The sequence below is a fragment of the Struthio camelus genome, chromosome 1 (assembly GCF_040807025.1).
Source record: "Struthio camelus isolate bStrCam1 chromosome 1, bStrCam1.hap1, whole genome shotgun sequence".
Taxonomy (NCBI): domain Eukaryota; kingdom Metazoa; phylum Chordata; class Aves; order Struthioniformes; family Struthionidae; genus Struthio; species Struthio camelus.
Window position 1 is genome coordinate 146,904,702 of NC_090942.1, and position 27,843 is coordinate 146,932,544.

Sequence of the window (27,843 nt, forward strand, 5' to 3'; positions counted from 1 at the left end):
AGTAGCAGGCATACCAGTACCTGGAACATTTTTTTTTTTCTCCTTCAAAAAATCTGCACCAAGAAGTAAATCTTTAGATATAAATGCTGAAAACAAGTCTAATGAAATACTTACCTTACATCTCTCACTCAGATTCTAAACCAACAGCTTTATTTAAATACATTTGATCATGGTAAATCTGTCTTTGTTTTTTCATTCAAAATCAAATCAATCATTCAATTCACAAAATTCTGCAAAATATCTATGATAGTTCAAAGGGAAAACATGTTGGTTTTTTTTTCCTTTTTTCTTTTTTCTTTTTTTTTTTTTTCTCAATGTTCTTCAACAGCAGAAAACCCTCTGGGAAAAACTTGCACGCATAAAATTCTTTGGGATGATCTTCTGCAGCAAATTTGAAAAAGTCAGATCCTTTCTTCCTCCCTCTACCAGCCAGCATTTAACTCGGGGTTTTCTGGCACATGTGGCTCCTGATGAACAAAGCAGGGAGCAATCCCATTGCTCTCAGGCTGGCTGCATGAACGGTCTTTTGGTTTCTGTTCTACTTTCTTCCTCTGGAGTCTTATGTAGCAGATCACATCAGTGTTTAACTGAGGGCTTCGTTCTGCTTCCTGATCCTTGCCAAGCTCCTCAAGAAGGGCGCGTTGTGCTCACTATGGCTAGACTGATGTCGTGGAGAAAAGTAGAGAAGTGTCAGTGTGCAGTTGTGCTGTTCTGTGGCTTGTTTTTTTGGTATAGAGAAATAAACTCCGGCAACTCTGGTTGCCTGCGCCATGGACAGAGACGCTGTAGGCATTAGATACCACTTGCATTTGACTACTTGCACCAGAAAAACTTTTCTGTACAGATGTTTAGATACAGATTGCCAAGTCTTGCCTTATCACCACACTCTTCTCTAGAATGTCATCCCGCCTTCCCCTCCCCCCGACTTCTTTACTCTTTTGGGGAAAAAAAAAAAAAAAGGATATTTATTTTCTAACTGATGTGCTTAATAACATTTATTAGTGGTTCCCTGTCTGCCTTTTCCTGTAATTATAATGCACTTTTATTCCAGGAACCATGATTGTGAACCAGTAGTTCAGGAGGTTGATTCGATTTCTGAAAGAGAAGGACAGGAAAAGTTTCAAATGCGTATTGTTGCTCTGCTTGTAGGTTCAAATTCTGTTTCCTTTTCTTTCAATCAGAAAACATCTTTACATTTCAAAGGAGCAGGATTAATGCCATAATTTGCATGATAAGTTTTTTAAAAAACAAACCTCAGTTTAGTTACATCAAGCTAACAAACTTCTTTCAAAATAAACAGGCAATAAAACCTTTGCTCCTTCAGTATCAGGTTTCATTTGAAATAAATGTTAATAATGGAGTTCACTAACTCTTAGGCAGGAGGGTGTTGATCTAGCTTCAACTGTAACTTAAGGGAGAAGGAAATCCTGTAGCAAATGGCAATAACGTATCAGCTCTGTGATGACTGTTACACTTTCTTTACCAAGAATTATGTAATTCCAGAAACAAGATGTTCTCAGATCTTCTAGCTCAGTTTCACAGCAGAATGTGATATATTAAAAACCTTTTTAATTTTTGATATTCTAATGGGCTTCTTGTAGGTCACACTTCCTGCAAATCTCATCTTTAAATTTGCAAATGTAATTAGTAAGGTAGGTTTCTTGGTATATTCACAGAAACACTGTTTTCACATAGTTAAGTGTGGTCAAACTTGTGCTTTCTCATTGTATCTTTATCTTGCTGCCTTTATCAGGTACTCATTAATGAGTGAAGGATCAAAAGGTGGGACGGTGGCCAAGAAGCAATGGAGAATAAAAGTTTAGAAGGTTCCCCATCAGACCTAAAGTTAGTGGCTCATCCGAGAGCAAAGAGTAAAGTGTGGAAGTACTTTGGGTTTGATACCAATGCAGAAGGATGCATATTACAGTGGAAGAAAATCTATTGCCGTATTTGCATGGCACAGATCGCTTATTCGGGAAACACGTCCAACCTTTCATACCACCTTGAGAAAAATCACCCTGATGAATTCTGTGAGTTTGTGAAGAGTAACACTGAGCAGATGAGGGAAGCCTTTGCTACTGCCTTTTCAAAAATCAAGCCAGAATCATCACAGCAGGTTGTTCAAGATAATCTAATTATGAAGACCTACCAGAACTATGAAAACAAAAAGCATCAAGAACTGACATCTGCAGTCATCAGCTTAATTTGTGAGGGCATGTATCCTGCATCTATTGTTGATGAACCCACATTCAAGGCCCTCTTGAGAACAGCTGATCCCAGGTATGAGCTTCCTAGCCGGAAATATTTCTGTACAAAAGCTATTCCTGAAAAATACAACGCTATTAGAGAAATTGTATTAAAGGAGCTCACTGAAGTTCTGTGGTGTGGCATATCCACAGACTTGTGGAGGAGTGAAAACCAGAACAGGTCATATGTAACAGTTGCGGTTCATTTTCTCAGCAGTAGTCCTTCTAACTGCCTGGCTGTTAACTCACGGTGTTTAAAAACATTTGAAGTACCAGAGGATAATACTGCAGAGACTATTACACGAGTCCTTTATGAAACCTTTATTGAATGGGGGATCAATACAAAAGTCTTTGGTGCTACAACAGATTATGGTAAAGACATTGTGAAAGCTTGCTCTCTCCTAGATATTCCAGTACAGATGCCTTGTTTGGGACACACTTTTAATGCAGGAATACAACAAGCTTTTCAGCTCCCCAAACTGTGCAGCCTTCTTGCCAGATGCCGAAAACTGGTGGAATATTTTCAGCAGTCTGCAGTAGCAATGTATATGCTGAGCGAGAAGCAGAAGCAGCAAAATATCCTCCACTGTATGCTCGTAAGCGATCGTGTTTCCTGGTGGGGAAGCACGCTTGCTATGTTGCAGCGTCTTAAGGAGCAGCAGTTTGTCATTGCAGCAGTTCTCGTGGAAGACAGCAATAATCACCACCTCATGCTGGAAGCCAGTGAATGGAATACAATCGAAGGCCTGGTGGAACTGCTGCAACCTTTCAAGCAGGTTGCGGAGATGATGTCTGCCTCCAAGTACCCAACGATAAGTATGGTGAAGCCGCTTCTCCACATGCTTCTCAACACTACCCTGAATATCAAAGAAAATGATTTGAAAGAGATCAGCATGGCAAAGGAAGTAATAGCGAAAGAGCTGTCCACCACCTACCAGCACACCCCTGAAATAGACATGTTTCTCAATGTTGCAACTTTCTTGGATCCTCGCTACAAAAAACTACCTTTTCTTTCGGCATTTGAGCGGCAGCAGGTTGAAAACAGAGTTGTGGAAGAGGCAAAAAGCCTTTTGGAGAAAGTAAAAGAAAACACCTTTAGGACTGAAGAAAAGTTCTTCACTGTTTCAGAAGAGCCCCCTGTGAAAAAAATAATAATCTCCTCCACTCCTCCTCCTACTAGTGTAATCAACAACATGCTTGCAGAGATCTTTTGCCAGACAGGAGGTGTGGAAGACCAGGAGGAATGGCACGCTCAAATTGTGGAGGAATTGAGCAACTTTAAGTCACAAAAGGTCCTTGGTTTGAATGAAGATCCACTAAAGTGGTGGTCTGATAGACTAGCGCTGTTTCCAGTTTTACCAAAGGTTCTTCAGAAATACTGGTGTATTCTGGCCACAAGGGTCTTTCCCGAACGCCTTTTTGGTTCTTCTGCTAATGTTGTAAGTGCTAAGAGAAATCGGTTAGCCCCAGCTCATGTGGATGAGCAGATCTTTTTGTATGAAAACACTCGGAATGGGTCTGAGGCAGAACCAGAAGACGAAGATGAAGGGGAGTGGGGTTTGGAACAGGAACAGATTTTTAATTTGAATGACTCAGTAAATGTAAACAACAATTTCTTTAACATCCGTGACAGTGGATTTGTTTAACAGGACTACATTTAATAACAAAAAAAGGTATTTGTCTTAAGTTACCAAAAATACTTCTGTTTGATGCTATGAATGCTGTAAATATTGAACAGTTGTAACAAACTTGATTTAGCTTCCAGTGTCTATGTTTTTCCCACTGTCTTAAAACATGAATGACTTGTGATTAAACAGCACTGAAATGAATGAGGAAATAAATTCTACAAAGACCGTGATTTCTGACTGTGACCCAGATTTCAGAAAGCACTTATCCATGTGCTTCATTTCCACTTACTTCAATGGGACACAAACACGTGCTTATGTGCTTTCTATAATAAAAATATTTTCCTGAATTAGGACCCTAAGCAAGGGAGTTTTTAATGTTCATGCCTCCATGTATAAATCCTGTGTGGCTTAGGATGTTAGCTTTAAATTTTGGATTTTAAGACATTATTTTTAAAAACCATAGATCAGAGCAGCAAAGATTTTTAGAGTGTATCAATGCTATAGAATAGATAAAAAGATATTGAGCCTGATTTTCTTTTTCACTACCTCATATCTTAGGCCTGGTCTATGCTAGAAAAATTCACCTGATAAAACTGTGTCAATTAGGGGAGCAATGTATTATCATTTTAACTGATACTGTTATGCTGGCATAGGCTGTAGTGTGGGTGCACTTATACTGGGATAATTTATTTTCTTTGCAGCATGGTATAAATGCTATAAACACTTTTTAAACTGGTGTTGTTTAGGTCGAGGCAGTGTTGTGTTACATTCACTTTGTACAAACGTTATAGATAATTCCATGAGGTGCAAAGCAGCAGAGAAGTCAGGCCCCTTAACAATGAATGGAAGAATAGAAAGAGAGGTTGGAAAACTCCTAAGGGTCATGGCTCTGTTAATGTGTGTATTTTATAAAGTATTTACCCTTTAATTTAAATGGGGACTTTGCCCAGGGTAGCTAGAAAATTTTGTTGGCGAGAAAAGTAAAATAAATAGCTTTAATATTATGTAAATATATTTAAACGAGGGGACCGCTCTATTTCCCCACATGTATTTAGTAACTGTTTTAAAATTGTTTCTTATTATGTTAGCACTTAAACTTTTTTTTTTCCCTGTCTCTCTTTCGATTCAGTTTGTAGAGTGGACTTTAGTCTGGTCCAGTCAAATGTTAGACTATTATTTCCAATTAGTTGTTGTGTATTGTAACTGCTCCCTTTATTTCTGTATGCTTAAATGTTTTAAGCCCTCTGGAGAACTTGGCAAAAAACAAAAAAAACGAAAAAACACATCTCTTACAAAGTACGGCAGGTCATGAACAGGATTATAGTTCATACTTGGCACAGAGTGGGATGACAGCCAGCATTTTTATATGAGGTATGGTGGAGGACTTTTAACAATGTCTAGTTATTATCAAAGTTTTCTGGTGGTTTTATATTTGTTACTTGTGTCTGTCCTCCCCCACAAAATCTCCCAAATAGAGCTGTTTGGGGAGGGTCGTTCTCCCTTGAATTAAATGCCAATATTTCCTATTAGCTTTTAAAGGTGTATAAAGATGTAAATGAGATAACTTTTGAAATTCTGTGCCTAGATGCAAAGAACTAACTTAGATTTGCTCTCCTGTGGCAGTCTCAACGGTTATACTGTTAAACACAAACATGCATATATGTCTTAGGCTTTGTGGTAATGGCTGGCAGAGTGAAAGCCTAAGAGTGATTTTGCATATTTGTGTTAAGTGTCTATGATTATGTTAAGCACTACTTTTTTGGTGAGAGATCTATTGGATACTGCTTGTTACCAATTTGTAGGAGAAAATTTCAAGTTTATCATCATGCCGGTGTCCTCAGATGTTTGGTTTTAGAAAGGGCCTAGCCAGAAGGAATATACAAAAATGAGAATTACAGTGAAATTTAATATATTACCAAAATGTTTATTTGTATTTTGCTTTGATAGTTCTTACAAGTTTGAGGTGTCTTTATTTTCTTTTGCCAGTACATGGTGGGAAGGGTAGGGGGGGAGGGAAGGATGGATTATAAAATAAAGGAGCAGTGAAGTAAATAGTAGCAAACTACCTGGCAAGTTTAAGCCCAGGAAAAATGAGTTTAACAGCTAATGTGACACAGATTTGGCTGTCAGTAAGCTTGAATTTTCATTGTCCAGCCCTCTGAAAATTCATTTGCATTTGTATAAAGTACCTGCACAGCGCATTATTTTGAATGTTGCTACTTTGTGTGTGCACTGAAGAGGTGCCTGTGATTATCCCATGAGGTAGAACAGAAGCTTGGCCTAAAAACGTCCGGAAGTGTAGGCTATCTGTGAGGGTAGCACAGTCAGATAATGGGAGGGAGCAAGATATAGCAGGTCTCTTTTTCTGTTACCTGAGTTCCTGTTACTCCCCTAGAATATTTAAGAAACCCTTTTTGTTTTGTATGTCGGGTTGGATGCCAGCCAGCGTCAGTTGTGTCCATTTTCACCACCGCCGCCTGCTACTACTGAGGTTGGCCTTCAAGGAGTTGCACAAGTGCTGGCACAAGGCGTACGGATCTCATTTTATACCAGTGTAATTTAAAATTGAAATCAGAGTAGGGAATACCAGAGTGAGCAGAGTATCAGTCTCCAGGTCTGAATTCAGCTCACGTGTATTGGCAGTACCCAAGTCCTGTTTCCATCTTCATCTTGCTAGGGCTAAAAGTGTGTAGTTCAGCTTATGGCTTACCTCATAAGCAGTTTTACTGAGACCAGGGCAGTGCACTATTCTCTTCCTTCTAGCTTCTTTTTATTTTTTGGTATCCAAAATAAAACTGTAGTTGGTTGAATTGATATGTCTCAGCATTCTTTTAAAAAAAGAAAGAAAGAAAAAAAAAGAACAAAGCCATTGTTAGTCCTACCCATTGTCTGTGAGATTTTTATTTAATGTTCTAAGCCTGGAATATTGTTAAATAAACTAGAAAAATAAGTTAGTTACTAGATTATTTGTCTGATGTGTGTTCATATCTACAGCACTTTATGACTTTGAACTCTTCTGCAACAAGGGGAGGTTGTATTCTAAGGTTTTAAAGCTATGCATTTATTTTCCTTTTGATGCTGTAAGTTATTTTAAAAAAATGCTGTACAAATCTTTTGGATTAAAAATATGAAGATGAAAAAAGTCAGAAGTTTAGAGAATTTCTCTTGCTTAAAAACGTGTGAAGTTTTTCATTTAACCTAATTTTCTGTTGTCTAGTTGGGTGAAGAAACAAAGTTGCAGATCTATTTTAAATATTGTTACAAAATGAGTAAAACTATGTTGTTATTGCCAAGGGTGGGCCCAGAATACATTTCAAATTATGCTATTAATTCAGATTGATGTTGATTTTTCTTGACAGCTAATTTGAATCCTCAGTCTAATATTTCCTGTTCTCTTTGGCACAGCTGAGATCTCTTTGAGAGGCAATAGAGGGACTTCAACTTTTGAATACTTTCGTGCTGGAAAAGTGTATTTTCAAATGCTCTTTCAAAATATATATTTTGTGTCAAAAGAAGAAGAATTACCTTTTGCTACCAAGCCAAGTATTTCCAGTTCAGCATTTAAACTCTGTGGTAGGATTAAGAATGCAGCTGAAAGGACTTTTCTCTGAAGAACCAATCTTTAAATACAGTCTACCTTTCTGTGTCATCAGATAGTATTATGAATCTCCAAAACCAAGATGAAGTTGAAGAGGCGATTTTTTTCAGCAGACTGTATATGAGATTCCTCAGTTTAAATTAAGGACACAGATATACATCGTAGTGGGTTTCTGATTTTGAAGCTGTGGATTATTTGGGGAAAGGACATAGTATTTTGTATTTCAATTGCAGTAATATATCAGAGATCATACTGAAATTATGGCTTTGTGTTACCAAGTCTTAACAAAATGTTTTCTGGCCCCAAGTGAATAACTTAAATAATATTTCAAAGCAGGAGAGTTTGGGATATTCACAATACTTCTCCTATTTAGCTTTATGTTAATGTTATCACAGTAAAGAAGAACTTGGATCACTTTGAGCCTATTCCAGGCATTTGGAGCAGGATGATCTGTGGGATAGAAAGCTGGCATCTGAGCCCAGAGCTCTGGATTCGGTTTCTTGTCTGCAGCAGACTCCTGGTGTGATTCTGTAGTTTGTTTTGCCATCTGTGAAACCAGATGAAATGTGGGGGATAAATGCACTGAGAGGCAATCACGTGATTGGTGACAGGGCCTGTAGAAGTACCCTGAGGAAAATGCCTCTGTAAAGAGCTGGAGCATGGTGTGACTCCCTGGCTCCCTGCCACTGTCGCAGCTGTGCCTCTTGTGCCCTGGAGCCACCGAGGGGAGTGCAACACAGCCAAGTCCACCTGGGCCAAGTCCACCTGCTGCTTCCTGCAGAGCTGCCCTCCCTGTCAAAATCAGCTGTGATCCAAACTCAAATAAAAACTCACATGGGAAAAAGATCAATAATATGCAATTGTCTGAGTTTTTTAATATGCGCATTTTAAGATGAACTGCAGTAGAAGTTTATTCAGTGCTCTCTGCCGCTCGTGTTAGCTTTGGCAGTTTCTCCGTCATTAGTATCACAATGGTCCAGGTAGCTTTACAGAAACATGTGTATGCAGGCAGGAATATTACAGGCAAAAGAAACTTACACTCATTGGCTAGCTGTAGTATTTTATAGGACTTCTGAAAACTTGAATGTTAGGTATCGTTCTACATGACCTTGCCCTTTCTGCGTGATGGCTTACAAAGAAAGGGCTGACTGAGTACATGGTTTCTGAGGGAAGGAAAGCATTTGAATTTTAATGTGGAAGTAGTATACTTTATACAACGCAAGACTATCTTGCGTTGTGAAAACTCTCTTGCTTTTGCTCCGTTTGTTTTGTGGCCTTTTCTTTTCGGCAGGCCAAGGCTATATGGTCTGTCTCACCATATTTCCTCTGAATTGCTAGCCTTCTGCTAAATTCAAGATGTATTTTATTTTAGGGGATGCAGGGAAATAACAGAATTTAAAAAAAAAAAAAGAAAAAAAATCTGTGTCATAAATAGAACTTAAAGATGCAGTGCAATTTTTTGTCTGCCTTAAAAGCACATCACTAAAGCATTACTAGTGACTTCCTATTATTTGAATAGGAATTTCAAAACATACCTCTACATTTACTGTATAGTGCTTTCATTTTACAGCTTGAACAATAGCAATCAATTAAATAGATTTTTTTCTCTTTGTCTTAGCTACAGTTGTTCTCAGCATCCCTATGGTTAGGTTAAAATGACACAAAGGAACAGAAGCTTACTATAAAAAGGCAGAACACTGACAGCTTATCTCATGTTTTAAAAACTTTTTAAAATGATTAAATTTGATTTATCTTTTTAAAAATGATAAGGCTACTGCAGAAACCATCTTTAGATGAGATTCCTTCAGATTCTGAAATGATAATAATACAATTTTTGAGCATTTATTATTTTGGCATTTCCATTCACGATGGCATTGATTTATCTTTCTTCCAGAAGAAAAGGTTAGTGTTCAAAAAAGTGATGCTCCTGCCATCGGTAATGCTTCAAAGTGGTAATCAGACCTATTGTTTATACTTTTTTCAGAGAAGTTGAAGGCTTTTACCTGAAGTCAGTGTATGCTGCTTTCCATGCTTTACAATTACTGCTTATTTCTGAGGTGTTTCATGTGCAAAATCCTACATTATCTTTATTACACTTCCCTGTGTTAATTATAGCCATGTAAAGAAGATGTGCAGAGGCGTGCAGCCAGTGACGAACCAGCTTTCTATCCACTCTGAACACGTGTAAAATTCTGCTTTAGGAAAAGGCTTTTATGTAAGAACCTCTTTCAATTTGTATAGGGCCTGTGCTTAAAATTGTCTGGGCAGGCTGGTGGTGGCAGGAGCAGCCAGGAGGAGATGCCCTGCGGAGCTCTGCTGATTCCTGGGGGCTCGCTGGGGCAGTTTGCTGGGTGGGCTTTTCCAGCCATAGCAGGAGGATGGTGATTTTAAAGCACATAACCTCATTTAACATTTGTTTAGAATAGTCTACTGGGGCTACGACTTCAGTGCTTCAGAAAGACAGAGCTAGAGATTCCTCCCTGTGAAATGATGTGTCCTTGAATACATGGCTGAATTGAACGAAAATTTTCTATATGAAGTCAAAGATACTGGGGAATTGGTCTGAGCACAGTTAGAAAAAAAATCTTGGCATCAAAAGCTTAATCGGCAATAGGAATCCTTATTGCATATGAGGGTAGAAGCACAATCTATGCTGTTCTATCTGTTTGGCTTTTGAGGTAATGTGTTAGAGTAAAATGATAGTAATTTGTGCTCTTGGCTGAAAAGCTGTGTCTGAGAAGCTATATAATTGTTCAATTACTTACGTATTTAATGCTGACACAGAAAAGTGTGTTCTGTGTCTTTCATATAAAGATGTTATATAGATGTTAAGCTGCAGTTCCTATTTGGTAGCTATTTAAGGGGATAACATTTACAATGGTTTTACTTTCTTAAACACTGTGACCAGAGGTACACATAAATTTGACAGTCAGAAACAGGCCTGGATAGCCCTCTTCCTAACTTTTAGGTATACCAGAGACAGGGGTAGATGTTTTTAGTTGAAAATAAAAAACAACTGTTCTTTTTGTTGGCCCTGTTAGGTAGAAAACTGATTAAAATGCAGCCATAAACGTTTATGATAGTATAATAATTTGTATACATATATCTGTGGAGAATAAATGATCTTGATTTATTTAGCACAGTGAAAATATTATTCTATTTTTTCATAGTTGTATGTGTGTGATCTCATTTAACAGTAATTCCCCAGGCAATGCAGAATAAGATTTTTTTTTTTTTTAAGTAATTTCTTTGACTATATACAATTTGCTGGATATGTTATTTTGCCCAAATACTTGCACTCACGAATGAGAAATTAATCATTTATTTCTTAAGAGGGTGCCGCTTTGCTTTTCAGTTTTAGCCATGTTGTCTCAGAATTTCTCAGTTTCTGGGCAATGGGGTTTCATTCTTTTTTATTTTTGTGTGCTTTTTTTCTTGAGTCACCAATGAGATTTACACTGGTCAGTTTTTTAGAGTCATAGCAAGAAAGATGTCAAATCAGCATCAGAAAAGCTCATGCCAGAAACATCCTGTTTCATATGATAAACACTGTGCTCCAGATGAAATCTTCATTTCCTTAAATATGGGTTTCTTGTGCGTTTGTGTGTGTGTGCATGTGTGGAGAATAAAGTACTTTTACAAACAATGCACAGTTCTGTTTTGTGGATGAGAGTCTAGTTTGCTGGGAGTTTGTGCAGTGGGGCACACTCAGTGGTTGGGCCGTAATTTTAAATTTATTGAACACAGCAGAACTTATACATATGAAAAGAAAGAATTCAATAGCATTTGAAATCTAAAAAACTCAATTGCTTAATTAATAAGAACAAATAGGAGGTGGGTCCATCTAGTTTCTCTGTCAAAGCTGAGGAGAAGAGAGGAGAATAGGAAAAATGCTAAAAATGTAAAGGCAGCCTGCAATTCCTTCAGTTTTTATAATCTAGAATGGCATTTGTGAAGTCTTTAAAAGTAAAATTTGCATTTTGGGAAAGTAAGGCAGTTCTCTTTCATTGACGACCTTGTCAGATTTGTAGTGTAATTCCACATAAAACAATAGTTATTTTTAATTACATTTTCTTACATAGAATATTTAAGAAAACTGTCTTTATTTAGTCTCTTGCTGTCTTTCTATTTGCGTAGGTGCTCTGAAATCATGACACCACTTAAACCTATTCAACTAGGAATCCTTTTATAATCTGATGTTTCAGAACTGTGTGAAACAAACGTTTTACACACTTCTAAGTGTTTTCCTACAGCCAGTTGTAAGCAGTGTCAGCTTTAAAACATTGGTCTCTAAAATAGACGCACAGTGTTTTTAAATAATAAGATAGCGGAGAACAGGAGAAGAACAATTTATTCTTGTCATCTGTTGTTTAGTATATAGATGCCCAGGCTGAAATGGCTGTTGCTGAATGATAACTTTTACACAGTTTCTCTGGTCTGCCGAAGATGCATATTCACATATGGTTAAAAAACTTACTATTGATCATAGATGTGGGAAGTCTCAAGGGAGCACATACTATAGTGATAAGGATTTAATCTGGGGATGAGTGGATAACTTGTGTTGAGTATTTTGTGTGCAGTGTGTATATTTTCCTGTCACTAATTTTAAATCCTGTTTTACTTCCTATATAGGTAGCCTGTACGTTAGCGCTGGTGTTTGCTTTGTTATTTGCTATTTGACTTCCATACTTAAAAGTATAAGAATAGAAAAATATTATCTGCAAACTTTAAGACATGATAAAGAAGTTCACACCTGGTGTTATGTGGCTTTCTAACTGTTTTCATGTGTGTTGGTGAACGGTAGGTTGAGGATGATATTCAGTTTGCTCTGTAGTGTTACGAATGCAAGAGTGGCGTTGCTGCTAAGGGATTTCTGTGCGCCCGATGAGGAGGGAAAAGAGCAACCACGTGTGCATGTTATATCTAACAATATGAGGCAATCATAAAGCAGTGATGTTAACTAGTTCTTTTGGAGTCTTGCAAACAAAACAACCCCCTTTTTGTGTCCTTTTCTCTCCTCCCTGCCATTCTTTGGCTGATGTTAACAAAGATTTAAGAGCTCTTTTGGGAAAGAAAAATACCCAGAAAACGTTAAAAACTTTACCGATTGTTAAGAATATTACATATAGTTTTTGTGCCTTCTTTGACTGTGTGTGGGTTGGTGGAAGATAAAATTTTTCTTTTACCTGGACACAAGATCTGTGGATGTCTAAATAGGTTGGAGTGAGCGGAGATTGGTAAATTCTTCCTTCAGTGAGTGATATGGCTTAATTTACATCTTTGATCTGTTGGCTGTGCTTCTAACCTCTCTTTAGGCTGTTCAGGAAAGTTGCTGTGCGCTACAGAGGAGACATAGATTCCTCCGTAGTGTTTCCATGTGTTTATGTGCTGCTATAGCTGCTTTCTGGTCTGTATGTGCTTAAAGGAAGAGCAGGTTTAAGGGTTTTTCCCTGATTGTTTCTTTGGTTGGTTGGTTGATCATTCCGAGAAGAGGATTGTGCAGAAGATAACGTTGCAGGGTGATAAGTTTGCAAACTCTGAGACTACAAAATGATCAATTCATTTTTTGACCAAGATTAAAATGATACAAATCTGGCCTAAAAAGGAGTCAGTGAGAGTTTTCAGATATTCTGCATTTCAGAAAACAAAACTCCTTAAATTAGGTGTCTATATACAGATTGAAGTAATTAATATTAATAATCCATTTTAAATGCCCAGCCTTAGGAAATGAGAGAATACGAAGTACAAGTAATTGCATTATTTTTAGGTAAAATTCTGAGAGTAAAAGGCTTAAGTTAAAGGACCTCCTCTTCTGTCCTATTATCTACATCACAGCAACGTGGAAAAGGATCCATGGTATTTCAGTGAGCATGCAAGTCAAATCTTCTTTTATCTAGTCATTACTCTGCTTGCCAGAGTGTTTCAGTTTAGGTTATTTAGTCTAAACAAGCATAATCAACAGTTTCAGTAGATGTGAATGAACATTTCTATTCCTTGGTCCTTTTTCTTATTGATAAACAGGAACTTTTGTTTTGTTTATTTCTGCGCAATAGAATAAAAAGGCAAATAGGAATCTAATATTAGAGATGGGAGCTTGGGTGTTTGCTTAATGTGCATGCTGCTAAATCACTGATTGATTTCAGAGCTAAGCAGTGCAGCATGTTTGTGCCAATACAGCATTTTGGTGCAGAGATGGCCGGATAGCATCTCACAGAAAATAGCTAAATATTAAGTCGCTCCTTTCCTCTGGCTGCTAAATTCCTTGTTCTAGCATCTTTTCTCCCCATATTTCCCTTCTAATTGTATACTTCCTTTTTCCTTCACCCTCTTTTCCTCATGGTGCGATTTAATACTTCTTACCTCATATTGATTGACTCTTGTTCCTTGTGATTCACTGAAAACTTAACTAGGTTTCCCCCATCTCCTTGCTTCTAGTTTAAGTCTTATGTGGCCTTTGCTTTCAGGTCAGCACTACTCCAATAAATGTGATACTCAACCCAAACATTAGCTAGCTCTGCAGCTGGGAACTTCTCCAATAACTCAGCGTGTCTGCTTTTTGGTGTCTGTTTGGAGTAGTATCTGTTCACTTAGGTGACATAATAAATTTGACTTCTGTTAGCATTAAGGATGCTACAGCCAAGGAGAGTGAACTATAAGATGTATTTGTTCCTTAATGTTATAAAAAGAACTGCTTGCCAAATTCCACTCCATCACCCTTGAATTGAAAGTGCTGGAGGTCATAGAAGTGCAACTGAAGGACGTAAAGACGTGCTGCTAGGGCAATTGCATGGGTGGGAACCTCATCACGGACAGCCTAATGTGACTCCAGTGTGAGTCCACTTGCATGGGCCAAGTTGCACAATCTGAAGTCTTGCTTGGCTGAGCTGTGAATACTGAAGCAGCCTAGTACAGTTTTGCAAGGCCGGAAGGCAGAAGGAAGCAGCCACAAACCCCGTGATTCTATTCTTAGAGATCTCTCTGTAGTAGAACCGTAATATGCCCGTTTATTTAGACTGTTCAAATCCTGTCCCCTCACTTCAAAAGAAGTATTTTACCTGAGCTGGAGTAATGTTGAAGTTTATATAGGCACTGATGTGCTGATTCTCGATTCAAATAGGTTATGATATAGCTTTGAATTTACTGAATAAATAGAGTCTTATGAAATACTTTGAGGTTTTTGTCACTAAGTTTATGTGATTTTTGACTTACCTTGCACATAGGTCAAGATTCAAGATTTGGGCAGTTATTCAGTAGAAAAGTAATAATTATAAGTGTGCATATACATATATATGTGTGTGCATATATACATATACACACACATACACACACACATGCATATATGTATACACATATACTCCCCTGTCAGTGTTTTCAAATATTATATTCTGTCAGTTCCAAGCTTCCCACCCCTGTAGTTTCTAAATTACAGATATAATTACACTGTGATTCTTGGTTTGTGGCTTTGTCATACTGTATAAATTATCGAATTAAAGCTACAGATTTGGTGGAGCATAGCAAAGTTTAAATGGAGTTACTGCCAGCAAGGAAAAAAGTATTTGATAGCTGTAACTCTTAAAACAAACAACCCAAAAAAAGCAATAATACTTTGTATGATTAACGTTTGCTTCATGTCAAACTTGCTTTTTTAAAAAAGTGTTGTAATTTTTAAATACAATTTTAATATTAGCTTTCCTTTCACCATATTTATGCTTTAATTGAGGTTTGATGCTTCACAGGAAATTCCCTGGGTAATGAAAGTGCATCTCCCATCCTACCTAACGTACACTCAGAGCTGTGTAATGCCAAGGATAGCATTTGGCTCTGATCTGCTTCTGTTTTTTGCAGTGTTACCGTTTTCTGACAGAGTGTGCTTTCTGAGCCATAGCTGTGGCACTGTCTGAGGGAATGGCGCTGCTCAGTGTTTTAAATGAGCCTGAAGGGAAAAAGAAACATGGTCCTTAAAGATAATCTGAAATGTGTCTGTAGGAGGACCTTGGGGGAACAGTTAGAAAGTTACTTTTTTCTTTGTGACACATTGCTAATGTAATGATGTAACTAAACACTCTCAAACTGTGTGAAGAAATAATCATCTCCGATAAATTCTGCGCTGAATTCTGTTTTGTGACAGAGTGTTAGATTCACTGATGTGGGAAAACTAAGTCACACCAGATTAAAACCCAGTAGCTCAGTGAGCTTCTGACCTGGGATCTCAAGCCTCCACTTCCTATACAGACAAATCATGGATTGAAGTTAATGAGAATTTTGAATGTTCAAAAAATTTGGGATTAAGTTTTTAATCTGCTGTGATGTTTCCAAGTAGAACGCCTCAGGCAGCGGTTTGATGCCACCTATAGTTGCCGCGGCTTGGTGTGCTGCAGCGAAAGGCGAGTGATACTTCGTCGTAGGAATTCGTACCAAAATAACTGATATTAGGGCCTGTATACCACGTGCTCTACAAATCCAGCACAAAAGAAGCTCTCTGTGCTAAACAGGTTATTTTTAAAACAAAACTAGACAGTTACAGATAACAACTGTCAACCTGTTTTGGCTAAGGAATTTATTAGTGACTGGGGGTCAGAACTCAGGCCTTGAAACGAGTCGGGCTACCATCGCAAATGGCTTATAAAGGATGTGATGCTCAGTCTACATATTGCGCAGAGTGAAAGCAATCTCCTAAATATAAATAAAACATTACTGGCACTGCAGTTTTTTGTAAGCCAGGACTGCTGCAGTGAAGAGAGGAGTTTGTCTGTAACTGTTTTACTGAATATATTACAGAAAACAGAATGCCTTCAGACCAGTAAATGCAAGCTTTTTGGCAATTGTATGTGACTCGGGTGACTAAAAACTAAATGCTTGCACTGTAAAATATTTCTTACAGCAGATATACAAGTGCTTCTTGAACCTACTTATTGAGAATAGCATATTGTTAATGAATAAAGTCATCCAGTGTGAATAGAGATATCATCTGATGTTCTGCTGTTAGAGTGCTCTTGTGCTTATTGATGTCTTCACATACATGTCAATCTTACTTGCGCAGTCATAACTGTATTTATTCCATTACATGGTGTGTGATTTTAACATTAAATAATTGGCCTAAAATTAGTAGGAAAAAAGTCAAGAAATGCAAAATCCATCATATCCTGATGATGTACTTCCTAATCATACGATACAGATATTTAAAGAGCCACTAACTCAATTCTGAAACAGATCTCGAAAGTGGAATGTACTGTCATCAGTAATGTGAGTACCTTGCAGGAGTTAGCACAGAAATGCTCTGCACTTGATTTCACGTCCTTAACTATATTCTTTCTATAGTTTCTCTTGGGTTCGTTGATCGTTTATTGTTGCTATGTGTAATCCTCCAACAGTTCAGGGAGGAAAGAAATATTTTAAGATATAGGAAAAATGACTGCAAAACAACAAAATATATGGAGAATTTTAAGTGCAGATTTTAGCTTAACTGTGGCCGTTAGAGTTATCGTACAATCAAATACGTTCTTTCTTGTTTTTGTACTAATTCAGTGACCTTTACCGGATTTCTGCTATTACATGTAACGTATCTTCTATCCTTCTCCTCCACCTCCATTTTTAAAGTGTTTTAAATTATTTTTTTTCTGCTCAGTGTTTGCTTGTTAAAACCAAACATAAGATAGTCCAGCAAGGCACAGTGAAAACCATATTTTTTTCCAAAGGAAATCATTTTTCTTTCTCCAAAAAAAGTGTGTATATTTATGTGTGTACCTGCACACGCGCACACACACACACACACGCACACAGTTTCTAATTCAGTAAGGTCCAATTTATTCAGTTTGAAATTTTTCGACCCATATATTTTTCAACCCCTCTGCTATAAAAGACAAGCTTAACTCCATTGGGACTATCCTGTACTGTGGCAAATCTGCTTCCATCACTCCTCGTGCAGGTGTGGGTCCTTTCCACAGGCTTTTTTGGTTTTCTCCCAACTGCACAATCCCTCTGGCCAGAGGGGTCTGGATTACGCTGCGATGAGGACGGTGAGCCTTCAGCTTGCTCTCACTACTCACAGTCTCATCGCCAAAAGCTTTGCTCCACCTGAGAAACTGACTTGTTATGGCAGCTTGTGATGAGAGCACGAACCGTAAACGTGATGCCTCCAATAGCGTGGGCATAGTTTCACAGAGGGCTTTGCAGACGCAAGTTGAAACCACAAGGCTGAAGCATCAGCGAATGGGCAGGCTGTCTAATGCTGGACGGCATTAGCTGGCTGTGCGCTGTCCTGTGGCTGTACTAGGAAGCGGCCGGAGCCCCCATGGCTGGCCTGTCTGCAGCTGATTTGCAGAAATTGTCTGGAGGTTGCAAATGAATCAGGGTCTGTGTCAAAACCCGTTTGAAATATATTCCTGTGGCTTGGTCTGTCATGATTTGGAAGAAAAAATGCGGAGAACTTTTCTTCTTTGCTCCTGGCACACGGAGCAGCAAAACGACTGGGGAAATTTGGGGCTGGTAAAATGTCCTCGCCCTCGTAAGAAACATCATTTCTATTAAAGCAGTGCAGATGGTCTGATGCTGGTGAGTTCTTCAGGGTGTCTCTCTTTGTGCGCACGTCCTTACCGTCTGCCTCTGCACTGACTGTAATTACCTCTTTTTTATCTGGACACTGGCCTTCCCTAGATTAAACCTACACAGGGCTTACTTTGCTGGCATAGGATAGCCACCTGGATACTCTACTGGGCAAAGCAGCCTTTTGCAAAACAGCATCTTATTCAGCAGAACAATGTCTTCCAGTGTCCCCAAGCAAAACAGAGAATACCACTGGCTGCAGCTAGAGTATGGACTTTTACTGATACAAGAGTGCTGGTCATAAACTACAGCAGGACGTAGATGTATTAGCCAGATATTTTGGTGTGCCTTTGGAGGGAGGTGATACTTGGCAAAAATGAAGGTGTTTTAACCCTAAAAGCTGCCAGATATCCTGTACAGAAAGTTTCAAAGCTTCAAATACAGTAAAATATGATGTTTATATACAGGTTCTAATAGCTGATGTAGCTTGCAGAGAAGAGAGGGCTCATGTTGCTCTTGCTGCAAGGATCTGCACGTCTCTTACTTTCTTTATTACTACAATTCTTTTTGAGATAGTTCTCAACTAGTGGAGAAGCCTCTCTACAATGCAAAGTGTGAGTGGGTTGAGCGTTCTGATGGTGTGTTGCCTGTGGGATGATTAATGTAGAGTCTGTCTGAAAATTTAAGTCTGGAATCTAGACCACTTACTACATTTTAGGGTGACATCGTTCAAATAATCAAGGAGAACATAGCAAGCAATGTAAGGTGTGTGTTTGAAACGCAGACATTGTGCGTTCCTGGAAAAAGCCCTAGAGAGAGAAATACTGGAAACAGAAGAAAGCTACTGAACAAACCAGTGCAAGCATTTAGTCTTTTATTCCTCGAGCTCTTTTTTTTCCCCTGATATGTTTAAATTGCTAAATTGCTTTATGTTTCTCAAAAAACTTCTTTCAAATGATTTTAATTATTTAGCATCAAACAGAAGTTAAATGTAGGTGCAACGTTCTGATGTTTAATATGAAGTTTTTAATATGGGTGCTGTCTGTAGGTAATGGCAGTCCACCAGCTTTGCAAGGCCTACACACTGAGAGATGCCTGAAGATAGATCAGCTGCACAGGAGCTGATTGATTATTAACCTTCTTGTGTTGAAAATTGAGCTGTAAGTTCTATCTTAATAAATAAAGTATCTTTTCCTAAAAAAAAAGAGCCACACATGCACACATATACACACACACACAACCCCCCCCCCCCAATCATTGCTTGAAAGATTGTGTTGCACTAAGACAGTCTCACACTAAATGACCTATTGCAGGGCCATTTGATTTGAGCTTGATCCACTGGTCAGTTAAAATGGAAAAGCAGAATGCAGGTATGAAACCTGTTTGTGCTGGAGCTGATGTCTGAAAAGTGCTGGTATTTGTGTTTAATGTTCTTAGAAAGACTGATATGGTGTACGGCTGTGTATCAATCTCTTTGAACTACTGGTTAAATGAAATTCTTTTTGAGTGAGATCATAGCCTGGCTAACAAAACACCCAGTGGTGTCTAGGAAGCCTCAGTATTCATTCTGAGAAAAAAATAAGGGTTAGGAGATTTCAGTCACCGAAGTCATGCATTTCTATATCAAATGAACTTTTCCCTTTAAAATTTTTGAAAACTAATTATGGGAGGTAATTAGATGTAGGAATAAAATTAGGACATTGTGTCATACTACTGGAACGCTGTCAATAATGGAGTCCATTTTGTGAACAGCTCCATTTCTTCAGAGAACTCTGTGATGCTCTCTAATTGAAATGTTAATAGCAGAAAATGATACTATAGCATAATGGCCTCTTATATGGAGACATACTTCAAGAGCTTTTAATCTGTGTGGAAATTCCACATATTAAAAATCTTTGACAATTTTGATGAACAGCAATTACAAGGTATGCACAATAGCGGCTTTTTAAAGTTAACTAATTCCCTAAGTCCCATGAATCGGCTTTAGATTAATGGCCTATAAAATTTCATAAGAAAATAAGTTTTTCACTGAGGAATAAAAATGTCTAATTTTTTTTAATCTTTCAAAACAAATAGCTGTCTCTGCTGCAAAGGATATACCTTCTTTGTGAAAACTTTGGTACATATTTTGTGAAGAACAGGAAAGATGGATAGAAATTGAAAATACGCCTGAACGTCGGATAGCTTCAGCATGTGCCAAGGGAGGACAGGTATCTAATAATGGTTTTCATAGAAAAGGACTATCTTGGGAGAATTAGGAGATTATATGTAGTACAGTGGAGGCATTTCTGCTTTTGGACTGTAGCTTCTATATTCCAGTTGAAACCTCTTTCCTGAGCATGTTACCAAAGAAGGGAACTGTGAATAAAATTCCATCTTTGGAGAACAAATATTTTTATTTATTAGACAAAAACATATACATGATATACTGATTGATATATTGAGTACATTTTTTACTGCTGTTTGAATGCTTTACCAGGCGTTTACTAGGCAGAGAAATAAAAATGTCATCGAGAGGATAGTCTGAAGAATGTGGAAACAATGCTTAGGAAATTACTGCTGAGAGGGAGAGGAAGGGGTATTGAGGCTTTAATTCCATCTTTTTTCTTGACCCAATGGCACCTGAGAATTATCTTGTGTTAATGTTGATACAGTAATGGTTTCTGATCATTAGTCACTTTTGAAGATTTTAATAATATGGAAATGAACTTTTTCACATTTTATATTTTAATTAATTGAGGATATCTCGGGGTAGCTTTAAAGGCTGATTCTTTTATGTGCTATGTTTCCTGTTAACTGGATTTTTCCCAATAATCACTAATCATTTAGTACCTCTCTTCCTGATTCTAATTGCTAGAGCTTTGTATATTATAACAAGCACTTCAGTTCAGAAGTGATTGCACAATTTTCTAAAGTGAAGTACTCCAAAAACTTTCAATTACCTTTTAAGTTCTGTATACTGACATATGACTTCTTCTTGCTTATTTATGTTTCATGGAAATCCTGTCACTCTAAAACCGTAGGAAGTAAAGGGGACTGTTTAAATGGTAGCAGAGCATTTTGTTTGTTGGAAGAGGCAGAGCTGAATATGACCTTCAGCTGTATGCTCTTAAGCTTGATTGGAATTTAGAAATGATATTCTCTATCTCAGGGAGAAAAGAAGATGCAGTTTCAAATAATCTTCATGATCTCACCAATCTTTTTTCCAAAATATTTTATCTAATATAGTAAGGAAATGTTTAAAGAGACTATGTGTCTGTGTATTGGTTGCCGTGCTGTATTTCTCCATCTGCGCTCTGAGTGAAAAGTGATGGAATGATTAATTCAGTCTTTTAATAGCATATAGTCAAAATAACAGGTGTTAGAATTTACAAGCAGTAAAACTAGAAACTATAAAGAACATACTAGGATTTGTAATACAATGTACTACGTTGCCTTGAAATATGGTAATACTGTCAATACTGTCCTGAAAATGAAAAAGAAAAAATTTGGATTTTTGAAGGTCATAGTGCAAAATGTGATTTGTTTTCTGGAATTTTTTAATTCTTGTGATGAGATACTAAAAAGTAGATAGCTTTATTTTGCTTTTGGTTTGATTTCTGGTTTGACTATAAGTAAGTGGTGCAGTTTCTATATATGCAAATGTTGATGAATATTTAAGTCTTAACATTTTTTCAACTTTGGGTAGTGTAAATATTCTCTAAAAGTCAATGTTCATGATGGAACCTTTCTTCTACGAAGGGTATGAGAGCCTGGGTGCCCAGATTGATTTCTGCATTATTTGGGATTAAATCAAGAGCAGCTATTTTTTCTGAGGTCTCTTACTCTTGAAAAAAACAATTCATCATTCATAATGTTCTGAAATGTGGTTTCTGCAGTGTATCTAGTTGTGACATTTACTCTGTTTATAGTAGAGTGATAGACACTTCACTCTGCAGATTCACTCTTTTCTTTATAATTTCAAAGTCACTGTCATCATCGTGGTTGTTAGGTCAAAACTATAACCTAAATGATAATTTTTCACAGTTAGACATGAAATTTTAAAACATTATGAGTTCTGTGGTGCATTTCATGCAGATAACAGCAGTGTTTATCAAATTTTACAAAAAAATTGGGATATGATATTTCTGAAATATTTTCTGACATTATTTAAATTTTGCTTTATTTTCTATTTATTGCTTCTCACGAATTGATCATTGGCTTTCTGAGCATGAGCTGGAAAAGTATTACGGCTATTGGGGACTTTTTTTTTTTTTTTGGAGAAATCGGTCTTTGAATGGCAAATTTTTGGTGAAACTGGAACTTTCTGTTGGTTAGAATAAGAGTTATATTGGGAAGGCTTTTTTATGCCCAGGATATAATTGATGAGGCAGACAAGCCTGACTCAGAGCAAGACTTGAAACTGTTTCTTACATCCTAGGGGACGTAAACCATCAGACAATTCGTTAAGTAGTTCTGAAACAGACTTGCATCTATCTATTAGGTGTTTTTATAAGCTTGAAGTCCGGAGAATCTGTCAGAGTCCAGTACTCTCTGACCAGGTTCTTTTAGATATTCCACACATAGAGGGTGTAATGATTAACCTCAGAATTTACTTCTTTGAAGATATTTGATGTTACACAGGATTTTTGATTTAGCAGTGATACAGCAATATACTGAAAACACAATGCAAGCCTAAATTACCCTTAGCAAACCATCGCAATTGCAATACACAGTTCAATCACAATACCAATGTGATCCCCATTACCGGTCTCTATGATATGCTCACCCTCGCGACGCTGGGCACCCCCAGTCCCCAGGAAGGGATACGTAGGTTCAGACCAGCTCAAGCCCGTTGTTCTCTTGGAAGTTCTTTTGTTAGTTGTTGAGCTTTTATCCTCTATGTTGGGCTGAGCTATACTTCCCCCATGCTGGTCTGGCTAACTTAGGGAGACATTCACGCTCTTCTGATGAACTCAGGAAGAAACATTTACACCAGTTGATCCACTCAACTGACTTAGCTGTTTATCTAAAACAAAGGCCACCCTCCGATCCCCTTTGTATTGGGATAAAGTCGGTGGTCAGTCACACCCTACATTATTCCTGAGCTTCTCCTGCACCTCACCCTTGCCCATCTCCTTGCAATGAAAGAAGGCTCCCTGATAGGCAAGGGTGAGGTTTATTTGTCACAAACTCTTAGGTTCCTGGTGCAGAATGAAAACATTTCCAATGTCTGTACCTTTTGCAGGATGGGAAAATTCATTCTACAGATACTAGACTATGCAGAGTCTTCTCTGGGATCTTCTGGGATGAGCGCCTCTTTTTCATCTGTTATTTCACAACAGGAAAAAATATAATTACAAGATGATGTGACTTAAAGAGCATTGTGAAGTTTTACATAAAATGACATTGCCTAAGGTATTGCACAGTTACTTTCACCCAGAGGGGTGGAGTATGGGAGTGTGTATCAGTAAATCTGTTCAAATGATAATCAGATGCTTTTTCTTAAATTAAAGATACACTTGTATTAAACTTCCCTATCTTTAATGTGAGTGGAGACAAAGAGAAGAAAGCCAAAGACTAAGGTTTAATAGGTAAATGTATAAAAGGAATGAAAGATAAGCAGGGGAGAGAATAAATGGCAAATGAAAATATGTCTTTTTCTGTTATTGTAATAGTATTTTCCCATGTAAGAAATGATATGAATAAATCGATTTTTAAAATATATGCATATGTAGGGAACGGTTACTTTCTTCTTGGAGTTAGGATCAAGTTTCTTCTCTTGGTCTTTTTAACAAATCCATTAATCCTTAACACTCAGGGTGTGGCTAGCCAGTGCACAATAATAATTATCAGGATTTCTTCATACTATTGCAATGACCTTCTTGTCCTTATTTCACAAAACACTGTGCTAGATTTTTGTGAAATACTTTTTATGAGAGAAGTCAGGACTTTTCATATCTTAATAGCTTTGGCTGAACTGATTTAATACCAGGCCCTTCAGTTACTTCTCATGTTGCATGGGAGTGTAGTGATATAGAGGCGTTCATGCCCCACGAGCCTTTCACATTCAGCTGTATGGCAACAAATCCCTCAATTGTCTTCCAAGCTAAGAAGGGAGTTTCATGGTCTCAGTCTAGTCCCTGGTTGGCGTCTGTCCCCAAGAAAAAATGATTGCATAGTTCAGTAAAATATGCCCTGTGTTGTGTAATATAAGCAGGTAGTGCTGTGCCAAATATTCTTGCACAAGTTTGTCAATATATATCAGCCCCCGTATCTGAAATATCCTTGTTACTTGAGACTAGTGCTTCTTCAGCAAAAACTGGCTCAAGCTTGGAATAGCAGGGATGTTTAAGATAAGATCTGCATTGAGCTTGCAGAAGCATAACTTAACTAGCAAAATCTATACTTGCAGGTCTAAGGCGATTTTTCTGTCTCTTATTTTTCTCTTTCTCTCTCTCTTCTTCACCTCTTCCTTCCATCCCCACCTACAGATCTAATGCTCTTCTGTTCCTACAAATTCACACATGTAGTTGGAAGCTTTCCTTCCCACTGAAGATTGTGGGCAAACCTGGATTCCTGTGGAATTTCTGGCAGATTTTAATAGTGTACTGCAGTATTTCCCAACTAGCTGATTTGTATAAAGGTGTGTTCAATCTATCTATTTGGCGTTTGTAAAAATTAGATTCAAATTTCTTATCTTTAGATGAGTTTTGGCTAAAAGAACAAAGTACCCTAGAATGGCAAACATGGCCAGAAGTGAGATTTAGGGCTCGGGAACTACACCCTGCCTTCTATTTTTGCTTTATTTACCTTAGGGCAGCTCCATATTTGTTGGGATCACATTTCCTAATAACTCACTGTCAAAATCAGCCTGAACTTGTATTGTGAAAAGATCGGGTATATACTTCATTGTGGCATGCAGCCTTGTATCCCTTGTCTAAGAGAAAACCAATTCAGGCATTGCAAGAAAACTTCCCAAATTAACCATCCTCCTTAATTTTCTACATTCACAGTGTCTTTCCGTTTTGATGGGCAAATTTAGCCTTTTTTTTGTGTGTGGTCAAAGGGCCTGACTGCAGAAAGTCTGTGTAAGGTTTATTAGTGAAAAGGTTCTTCACAGTTAGAGTGGAGAGTCAATTTAAATTGGTTCTGAAAATTATTGTTTCTATTGTCATCTATATTGTTTTTGAAAAGTACGATTATCTTTTTCTCTCTGTGTAGCCATTCTGGTAAAAAAGACCAGGATCAATATTATTGAGGGCCCTGTTTGACAAATAAACCTAAGTCACTCAGGCTCCAACTGAAAGGTATGTGAAAATGCAGCTTCCCCAGGCTCTCTTAACTAGGCAGAATGTGTTCATTTGCAAACACTCCAGTCACAAGCTTTAGAAAAGATGGCACTGAAAATATATGTGCACATGCAAAGAAAATATTCGACTTTCTGATGACGTTGGCAAAAGTTATAATGTTCCTTCCTACCACTTAGTGGCTACAACGCCTTGATTTACACCTTCTTCCACTCACCAAACCTAACTCGATTTGGGTCTGTAAGTAGCAGTAAGCCAAGCAGTACAGGTCTCTCTGCCTGACTATTTTTGCTTTGAGGACAACACATCTATACAAAGCTTTGTGATTCAGGTGTATTAAATTGCTTGGAGAGGTTACTATCTCTTTCAGCCAAATACCTGGAGGTAGGGGAGAAGGTGAGCAGAGGGGCAGTGTTGAAGCACTTGAAAATGGCCTCTTCTCTGCAAAAATATTTTATCTTTCTTCAGTCTTTGGAGAAGCTAATACTCCCTTCTTCTCCTTCTCCTTCCTGCCTTGTCTTTTAAGCTTCTCCCTTTATCTGTATTTATACTGTCTTTCCAAGAATCACTAGAAGAATTGTGGATAGGTGTGTCATGCAAATGAAGTTTTCCAGTGCAGCACTTACCCACTCCCATTTTTGCTAGAGAGATCTCTTATCACAAGGCTTTGATTTTTGATTACTGAAAGCTGTTGCTTTAAAATCTGTCTCAATTATAGTACCATTATTTTTCCTTAGCAAAAAATATTTCTGTCAGTTCTGTAATGCTGGTACTGTGACTCTCTTCTTACTACTGCACCAGTTTATTTTACATCTTCTTTACCAGTATGTGGATTTCTTTTAACATAGCTGGGTCTTGCTATGGATGTTTTGATACAGTCTTTTAACAGTGTCATTGAGCTGTAATAATACTGCTCACCTATGTAATAGGTGCTCACCTATGAAATTCAACAAAGGCCAGTGCAGGGTGCTGCACGTGGGGAGGAATAACTCCCTGCACCAGGACAGGCTGGGGGTTGACCTGCTGGAAAGCAACTCTGCAAAGAAGGACATGGGAGTCCTGGTGGACAACAAGTTGAGCATGAGCCAGCAAGGTGCCCTTGTGGCCAAGAAGGCCAATGGGATCCCAGGCTGCATGAGGAAGGGTGTTGCCAGCAGGTGGAGGGAGGTAATCCTGCCCCTCTCCTCAGCCCTGGGGAGGCCTCCCCTGGAGTCCTGTGTCCAGGTCTGGGCTCCCCCGTCCAAGAGAGACATGGCACTGGTGGAGAGAGTCCAGCGGAGGCCTACGGAGATGATGAGGGGACTGGAGCATCTCTCCTCTGAAGAAAGGCTGCGGGAGCTGGGCCTGTTCAGTGTGGAGAAGAGAAGACTGAGAGGTGATCTCATCAATGTGTACAAGTATCTGAAGGGGGGGTGTCGAGAGGATGAGGCCAGTCTCTTCTCTGTGGTGCCCAATGACAGGACAAGAGGCAACGGGCACAAACTGAACCACAGGCAGTTCCACCTGAACATGAGGAGAAGCTTGCTTCCTGTGAGGGTGACAGAGCACTGGAACAGGTTGCCCAGAGAGGTAGTGGAGTCTCTTCCCTGGAGATATTCAAAACCCACCTGGACACGATTCTGGGCAATGTGCTCTAGATGGCCCTGGTTGAGCAGGGGGGATTGGACTAGATGATCTCCAGAGGTCCCTCTGGAGGAGGAGGAGGAGATGAGGATACGTACAGGCTCCTTAATCTGGTGAGCAGACTATTTTTCCAATTGGCAAAGCTGCTGACTCTCCTCCTTTTATCTATCATTTACTACCCTGCTACGTTCTGGCCATTTGTCCTGGCTTTGCAGATGTCTGATGAACTGGCTTGATTGGATTGCCAGGTGTGCAGCCAGCTCAGCAAAGCTGCTGCAGGCACTGGCCATGCTGCACACGTGCAATCGGGCTGCCGTGTTCTGGAAGGGCTAACTTCGCAGTGCATGGGTTGCACACACTTTCCTGTTTAGGATCTCTCAGACTGAAATATGGGGGATGCAGCTATTCTGAACTCCTGATGTTGGTATTTGTGGCCTGGTTTATTGGCATGCAGTGTCTTAACACCCTTTTGAGCCTTATGCCGCGTTTAAATAAGAACCTGGGTCTTACAGACGCCAGGAGTTTTACTGTCATTTTGGGAGCATTTGTTAATGATCCGTCTTCCCTACCAGTCACTGTGTGGGAGGGTTCTTGAATTAGATCTTATGGCTGCTGAAATTCTTGCCATCTGGCTATTGTTGTTCCATTAATAGCACCTTGAGATACTATTCATTCATAGGATATTTGTAGGACACATTTGCATGATTTGGTTCCTCCTGCTGTTCTGAGTCTTTAGCACCTTTCCCATGACTAACTTCAATGCCAGCCTGTCTCCAGTACCTCTGTTGAATCTTGACTTTTACTTCTTTTGTGAAGATAAAGCCAGACAAAAGCGAGCAGGCTTGTCACCTAGTTGATGCAAATCTTCAGTTATGCTTGAAAAGAGATGCTCTTCCTGGGCAGATAAATTACCCCTG

At 38.5% G+C, this 27,843-nt stretch overlaps 1 protein-coding gene across 12 annotated transcripts in view; it reads left to right on the forward strand.

Moving 5' to 3' along the window:
- The window catches only part of ZBED1 (zinc finger BED-type containing 1), a 180,701-nt gene that overhangs the window by 6,156 nt on the left and 146,702 nt on the right, over positions 1-27,843 (forward strand). For 3 of the 12 annotated variants that reach the window (XM_068922099.1, XM_068922132.1, XM_068922113.1), the window contains one exon: positions 1,754-8,327. The exons of 5 other annotated variants lie outside the window; for them this stretch is intronic. In XM_068922099.1, coding sequence (XP_068778200.1) covers positions 1,805-3,892 — 2,088 coding nt within the window. In that variant the 5' untranslated portion in view covers positions 1,754-1,804 and the 3' untranslated portion in view covers positions 3,893-8,327. Of the gene's footprint in view, positions 1-1,601; positions 1,653-1,753; positions 8,328-27,843 lie in introns of those variants that run through there. 4 more of the 12 variants (XM_068922107.1, XM_068922124.1, XM_068922119.1 and 1 more) reach the window with 4 other exon arrangements.